Source organism: Crocuta crocuta, unplaced genomic scaffold (genome assembly GCF_008692635.1).
Source record: "Crocuta crocuta isolate KB4526 unplaced genomic scaffold, BGI_CrCroc_1.0 scaffold323, whole genome shotgun sequence".
Taxonomy (NCBI): Eukaryota; Metazoa; Chordata; class Mammalia; order Carnivora; family Hyaenidae; genus Crocuta; species Crocuta crocuta.
The window spans coordinates 357736-365275 of NW_027536465.1; the positions used below are offsets into that span (position 1 = coordinate 357736).

General features: G+C 58.5%; 1 protein-coding gene across 1 annotated transcript in view; it reads left to right on the forward strand.

The window, feature by feature from the left end:
* The window catches only part of RTN4RL2 (reticulon 4 receptor like 2), a 7315-nt gene extending 4604 nt beyond the window's left edge, over positions 1–2711 (forward strand). Inside the window, 3 exon segments of the mRNA XM_077748807.1 lie at positions 2149–2278; positions 2281–2489; positions 2521–2711. Of these exon segments, the coding sequence (XP_077604933.1) occupies positions 2149–2278; positions 2281–2489; positions 2521–2679 (498 nt within the window). The 3' untranslated portion in view covers positions 2680–2711.
* The last annotated feature ends 4829 nt before the right edge of the window (positions 2712–7540 follow it).

Sequence of the window (7540 nt, forward strand, 5' to 3'; positions counted from 1 at the left end):
TAGCAGCCGCTCTCAGCCCAGAGGGAGGGGGTGATTGGGGGGTGAGGGTGAGGGCTGTGAAAGTCAAGAGCTTATTAATGCACAGAGAACGTTTGAACAGGGAGAGAGGAAGGCCCGGATTTGAGAGCTGCAGCCCAGGACGTGGCTGTGGGATTTGACAACAGCGTGGATGAGGGGAGGGGTATGGACCCCCAGACGGAGGCTCTGCAAGGGGACGGCCAGGACTTTTGCAAGAGGGAACAGGGGGCAAGAAGAGTTGGGATCAAGGCATTCTGTAGCCCCCAAGTTGGGGCTGTGGGTCAAAGGCGCCTGAATTTCTGGGGTGTGTGGACCTTTGGGGCTCCCTTCCTGACCTCTGGAAGTCCCCACAGCGCCGATCACCTCTGCTCTACTCCCCGCCCCATACTGACCCCGACCGGCTGTCTCTGGGTGTGTCCCACTATTGCTGACATTCCATAAAAAAAACAGAGACCCTAACTAGGTGTCTGAGGGGAAGGGCTTCAGAGCCCACTCCCTGGGGGGCCGGGAAGACAAGGACAAGGGCACCTGGCCAAACTGGGACAGGCTGAGGCCACGGGCGTGTAGAGGGCCCACTGGGGACCTGGGCTGGACGCAGGGGGCCGAGAATGCCGGTGTCAGAGACAGCCAAGAAGGTTGAGAGGACGGATCTCAATGTGGCCAAGAGGAGGGTTCTTGGCAGGCTTAGTTTCCTGGAGCGGAGAGGGCGGAAGGCAGATGGGAGGGGGCGAGCAAACGCGGGAGCACCGGAAGGTGGAGGCTGTGGGTGTGGGCTGGGAGTCAACGCCCTCCCCCCACCTGAGAGCCAGCCCCACCGACGGGGCTCCTCAGTGAGATGGGCGGGATCGTCCCCGCAGGCAGGAAGGAAACGGGACCCGGGATGAGCTGGCTGGGGCACAGCATATGCTCTTATTGCTGGGAGCAGACTTTGTGGGCCTGCTGACCACACTGATGTCCTGCACAGATGGGCGGATCTCAGGGCTGGGGTCCTGAGCCCCCTCTCTGGCAAGCCCTTCAGCTCTCTGGGTCTTCGTGCTTTCCTCTATAAAAAGTGGCTGGGCCAGTGGACCCCTAAGCCCTGACTCCCACGTCTGGCTGACCATCACCAAGCTGGTGAGCTGGATAAAAATCAGAATCTAGCCCCCTGACTCCTCCCTACCCTCCTCCAGGAACATACCTAGACCTATTCCCCCACCCCCATTAATTCTGAATCACAATTCAAGAGCCTTCCAGCACTAACTTGGCCCGATTCTGGGGCTCCCCAGCCTCAGGCAGGCAGGCAGGCAGGCGGGGCAGCCCCTCTAAGGGGGCCAGTGACTCAGGGCATCAGACAGCAGGTTTCCTTCCCCTCCCCCGCTGCCTCTGGGGGGTGGAGCTGATGCTTGGTCCCAAGAACATCCCAGCCAGTACAACAGAACTGTTGAGCCCCAGTAAGGTCCTCTGTCAGAGGAAAAGGGATGGACCTAATGGTCACTAAGACTCTCCGTGCCCACCGGGTACTGTATCCTTCCAGCATGATCTCACCTAACCCTCGGGTTGTTCTCTGGGTTATCCATACTGCAGAAACTCAGGCTAGATGAGGCTAAAGAATTTGCCCAACTTAACGCAGCTGCAAAGAGGGCAAGCTGGATCTGCAGCCCCGGGCTCTCACTCCAGAGCCTGTGGGGTTTCACTGGCCTGAATCCCAATGTGCCAGGCACCGTGCCCAGCACTTCACCCATCTGCTCTTTGTGCGGATTGTCTTCTTTAATCCTCTGAACAAGCCCAGGAGGAGGCACACTCATCCCCATTTTACAGACGCGGAAACGGGCTCAGAGATTACTGGCAATCACGGCCAACCCACACAATGCCTCTCCCTGTGGAAATCCTGTTCTAAGGAACTTAGGATAGGTTGCTTATTTAACCTCCACGTCTTACAGGTGCGGAGACTGAGTCAGAGATACCGAGACTTGCCCCCAAGGGGCACAGTCAGTACTGACAGATCCAGATCTGAGGTCAGGAAGTCGGGCTGCGCCGTCCGCACGCTTAAGCAAATCGAGGGTTCTCGGTTCTCCAAGTGCGGTCCTCCGGCCAGCAGCCTCGGCACCAGCCGGGAACAGCGCCNCCACTCTCTGCTCTCCCCGCCCCCAGGATGACCTGTTCGCGGACCTGGCCAACCTGAGCCACCTCTTCCTGCACGGGAACCGCCTGCGGCTGCTCACGGAGCACGTGTTCCGCGGCCTGGGCAGCCTGGACCGGCTGCTGCTGCACGGGAACCGGCTGCANNNGTGCACCGCGCGGCCTTCCGCGGCCTGAGCCGCCTCACCATCCTCTACCTGTTCAACAACAGCCTGGCCTCGCTGCCCGGCGAGGCGCTCGCCGACCTGCCCGCGCTCGAGTTCCTGCGGCTCAACGCCAACCCCTGGGCGTGCGACTGCCGCGCGCGGCCGCTCTGGGCCTGGTTCCAGCGCGCGCGCGTGTCCAGCTCCGANGCGCCAGGGCGGGGACGCGCCCACGGAGGACGACTACTGGGGGGGCTACGGGGGCGAGGACCAGCGGGGGGAGCAGACGTGCCCGGGCGCTGCCTGCCAGGCGCCCCCGGACTCCCGCGGCCCCGCGCTCTCGGCCGGGCTGCCCACCCCTCTGCTCTGCCTCCTGCTCCTGGCGCCCCACCACCTCTGACTGCGGTGCTGAGACTGAAGAGGCCATTGTGGCTCCCCNCCAGGCCTCTCCCTGCCCTCCGGGGCTGTTGGCTCAGGGCGACCCCCGGCAGACCGGACGCGTCTGGTGGCTCAGCCCTATGCTCCCCAACTCCGGCCATTAACTCTTCCCCGCCCCAGGGCTGCGGTGGGCCCCCCAGGCAGCCGCTGACCCCCTCTCCCAGTGCCCACCGTGGACTCGAGAGCGGCTTTCGTCTGCAGAGCACCTTCCACCAGCAGAGCCTTTGGAAGCTCCCGGGGAGGGACCCCCACCCAGGAGCCCTTTGGAGGGATGCCCCAGGTGGGGCCCTGCTCATCCTAGCCCCCCTCCACCTCCCGACACCGGAGGAATACTTTTCTCCTGAGTCTACCCGGGACATTTTTTAGGGTGCCCGGAGAGAACTTTCCTCTCCAGCGTGGCCCCCGTGTGGTGAAGATCAACAGAAGTTGTTTGGGAAAAAAAAAAAAAATTTATTAAAAAGTTCTATTATTTTACCTTCTTCTATAAGGTTTGTTGGCTCAGGACCTCAAAAGTGGGAAGAGGGCTTAGGACCATCAGGACATCAGGGCCTGGAAGGTTTAAGAAAGGGGATCCATCCCTTGCCATCAAAGCCATTCTTGCTGGCTGGAGCCCCCGTTTGTGCTCCCCGACAACGAGAAGCTCAAGACTGAGGAAGAGGGGTGTTTGCGGAGCCCCAAGCAGGCCAGGTGAAACCTGACAGCCAAGAGTAAGTGATGACATCACCTCACCTCCCCATTTGTCCAGGAGGGACAGGCCCTGGGCTGTCTGGCCCCCCCGGGAAGGCCTCCAGCCTCCAGCCTGGTTAACAGCTCCCTCCCAGGCCCTGTTCCTTCAGGAGGGACGAGCATTTCCCACCTCACCCTGCAAGGAGAGATAACAGACATCCACGGTTACAGCCAGCCCCAAACATGGCTTTGGGCACGTCTGAAAAAGGCACCCTTCCTCAGGGGAACCCAGCCCCACAGCACAGCAAACACCTTAGCAGGCGGAGCCTAAGGCTGAATTTCAGCTCACGCTGGCCCCCTTGGCTGAGTGCCTTTGTGCAGTGTACAGCCTGCACAGCTGTACACTACGACCCTGTAGATCAATGTTCTCTTTCCCGTAGCTCCTGCAAGGTGGGATGGACCAGGTCAGAGAAGCAGTTCTGCAAGCAGGTTAGAAGAGGGACAGAGGTCCTAGGGTGACCAGAGGGACAAGATCCCAAGTTGGGGTGTCTGGCTGGCTTGAGGTATGATCAGAAGCGTCATCTTTCCAGTGTGTGAAGGGGAGGCTCGGGGGAAGGAAAAAGCTCAACTAAGAAGGATTTGGGATGGAGGTTAGGAGTGAGTCTCATCAGAACTGGGGAGAAGTTGGATGGTTTACCTTTAGGATTAAGAAGCTACGTTGGGGAGCGGGAGTGGAAAGAGAGGGGACCTGGATGCCAGCGCTCAGACAGGAGGGGTGCTGAGATTCTGTGACTCTTGGCCTGGCAAGTCAGAAGGAGGAGGCAGAAACAGGAAGGAGTGGACATTGAAGGCCTGAGGCAGGCAGACTTTGGATAGGAGTGTGGGGTGTGTGGGGAGATTGTGAGGGCAGCCAGCTAGTCAGGAACCTGGGGAGCTCTGGGTCGGGGGGTGGGGGGGGTCTCCCAGGAGCCTGTGTGAGGCTGACTGCAGAGGCTAGCGAGTGGGGCCAGGGAGCCAAGAGCTCTGATGAGAGAGGAGCTGCTGGGGGCTGGGCAGGGGGAGGGAGGGTGCTGGGAAATCAGAAGCAGGCTGTCCAGGTCACAGAATTATCGTTGTGAAATATTCATGGGCCTTCGGTCCAGATGCTATTTCAGAACAGTGAAAGCAAGAGGAGTGTGTGAGCCTCAGGAAGAAGCTTACAGCAGTGCCTCTTTCCCCCACCCCCACCCCCACCAGCCTAGACAGACCCACGGACGCCCATCACGTGCACACCCACGCTCACACGATCTCTCACGCACACTCACACCACGGCGGAGCTATGGAGCACGTGCAGGCAGGCTGACACCCACGGGTCCCACAGACAGGCAGATGCACCCCAAATACTGATGTGCCCGCATAGCCGCCCAGCCGCCGAAGCAGGACCCCGCGCAGAGACCACCTCCAGAGATCTCACTGGCACAGACCCCCGGCATCTCCGAACAACTCAGATTCACAGCCTTGAACCCCACACCCTGAAACAGGAGGGGCTTTCAAGACCATCCGGTCCAACCACCAGGACTCTGATGGGGAAACTGAGGCCCAGAGAGGGGAAGGGATTTGTCCAAACCTCCCCACCCGGGAGGGAAACAAAGCTCATTCACCTGTACCCACACTCTGCAGGGTCTGCCAGGTCCCCAGGCTGGCTGTGCTTAACTCCTCTCTCTAATGTCCTGTGTCTGCTCACTTACCCAGTTCTGTCTCAACCCATCCCTTCCTTTCCATCCCCCCCACCCCACCTCCCTGCTCCATCTCCTCATTACCTCATGCCTGGAATACAGAAGAAAATAGCAATAACCTCCTCTCTGGTTTTCCTACATCCAGTCTCTCTCTCCCTCCCACCCAGCCTGGCCGTGGTGGCCAGATTCATCTGACCAAAATTTGCATTATGTCCTTATGTCACTCACAAGCCTACAATGCCTCCTTCCTGCCTACAGGTTACAGATAAAATGCCTTAGCAGAGCATCAAAGGTCCTTCAGCGTCTGGTACCAACTGCCGTTCTAGCCTTTTCTCTCATGGCCTCACCCCAGATCCTCACTCTAAAAAAGCTAGAATGATTGGATCATGCACTTGAAGCCCACAAACCTAAAAGTGCCTCAATCTCCCCCCCATTGGGAAGCGTCTCCCCATCTCCTCAGGTTACAGACTCCAGACCCCTTCCAGGAGGCCCCTTCTGCATCTCTCTGACCTTATCAATGGGAGTTCTTTGACTGTCCTTCAAAGCTGCAGTAGGGAGACTCAGGCTCAGGCTACTTCGAAGCAGACGGCTGCCCCCCACTGGCCACCTTGGGAATCACAGCCAGGCTTCTGTCAACTAAACCGAGTGTGAGCATCCATCAGCCTGGAGAAATCAGAAGGATGCCAGATGACGGCCTTTATAAGCCCTTAAGCCTCTAAGGTTCTTACACTCAGAGTAGGGGGAAGGATTCTCAGCCCTGCTTTCTGAACTGCTGGGTCCTGACTTTAGATCCCTGATTCATAAGAGAACCCCTCGCCTCTGAAATACGAAGATTTGGGGCTTCAAGGACACTGCTGCAGGGAAATTTGCCCATCAGGCTCTGAGCGGCCACAAGGCCAGGGACAGTCCAGGTGGCCGACCCACGGTCCGGCTGGGGTCAGGTTTCCATATAAATTTTTAATGCTTCCAGCCAGATCTGTCAGATGTTCCGAAACCCGAGCCTCTCCTTTCGTTTCTGTGCATGATGCCCTTCCTCATCCCCATTGCCCCACTGGGGTGGGGGTGGGGGACAGAGAGGACAGGCCTGGGATGGCTACCGGTGGCCTCTGGAGAAATGATCCTGGGGAAGCGGAAGGTGAATGACCTACTTATCCTCCCATTTACTGTGTGACCTTCAGCAAGTTACTTAACCTCTCTGAATGTCCCTTGGGTTTTTGGGTTTTGTTTTTTTTATTTGTGACCCGGGGGCAATACAACCTGCTTAAACTGAGCTGGTGTGGGGATAAGTACAATAACCCCCTGGAAAGGCGACCGACCTACATATTTGCTGTTATTATGATCTTTCCTCAAGTCCAGCTTCCCTCCTCCATTTCCTTCCAACACCAGAAGTGCCTCTTGCCCCTTTCTTTTGGAGGTGGGGACTCTGGTGGGGTCTCCCCCTAAGACCCTTTGGCCTCCTAGAAACTTCAGATGAAGAGGCGAAAAGGAAAGGGAGTGAGGAGAGCCAGGCTGGTGGAGTAAGAGAAAGATGGGGAGAGAAGCCAGCAGGGGAAGACCCTACTCCGAGAGAGAAGCTAAGTGCAGGCTCATTTCTTTCTCTCCCTTTCTCCTTTCTTCCTTCCCTGCTTCCTGGCACTTTCTGCACGCCTGGTCAAATCACCAGAGGCCAGGACGGCCATTCGGAGGGAGGTGAGGTCAGGAGCCTGGAGACAGGGCTGGAAGTGGGCGGCTGTTGAAGGAAGCTGGCCCAGCCTTTCCAGCCCACCAGTTTCCTGCCAGTGCTTCTAAAAATGAGGGTCTTTTCCGTCTGATTTACGTGGGAAGTTGCTAAAATGCAGATCCCTGAGCCCCCCAGACCTGCTGAATCAGATTACTCAGGGGACCCCAGAACTGCATTTTAACAAGTGTGTATGTGTGGGGGGGGGGAGGGGGGGTTATCAAGCATCCTAAGGGTTGAGAAACATCTCAAAGGTGGGGTGCAGTGGGGTCAGGGGAGGGGCGGCAGACAGGGGAAAGAAAGCAAAGGGAGAAAAGTTGGATTCCCCCCACCTCCGACCGCAGGCATACTTGGTGGAAAAAACAGACAACACTCCAGCGTGGAGAGGGTGTTGCCAGGGATAGGGAATAAAGGATGGGGGAGTCGAGGGAGGTCGCGGAGCCCCAAGGGGTGGGGACGCTGCAGGAGTGAGACCCAGGGTAAGCAGCCACAAGCGGAAACAGACACTGGCAAGGCGTCCCCCACCCTCGTGGCGATAGGAGAGCCCGGACCTTGGACGTGGGATATGCACACGCTGGAAGGGTCTTCTCGGTCTCTGGGGTGGGGGCTCAGGCAGGAGCCGGGAGGCCACCACACAGGCGCGAGGACACTCACCCCCAGTCCGGAGCCGGAGCCCTCCTCCCCTCCCTCGGAACTGGGCTCGGGTCCCGCACCCGTCTGACCTT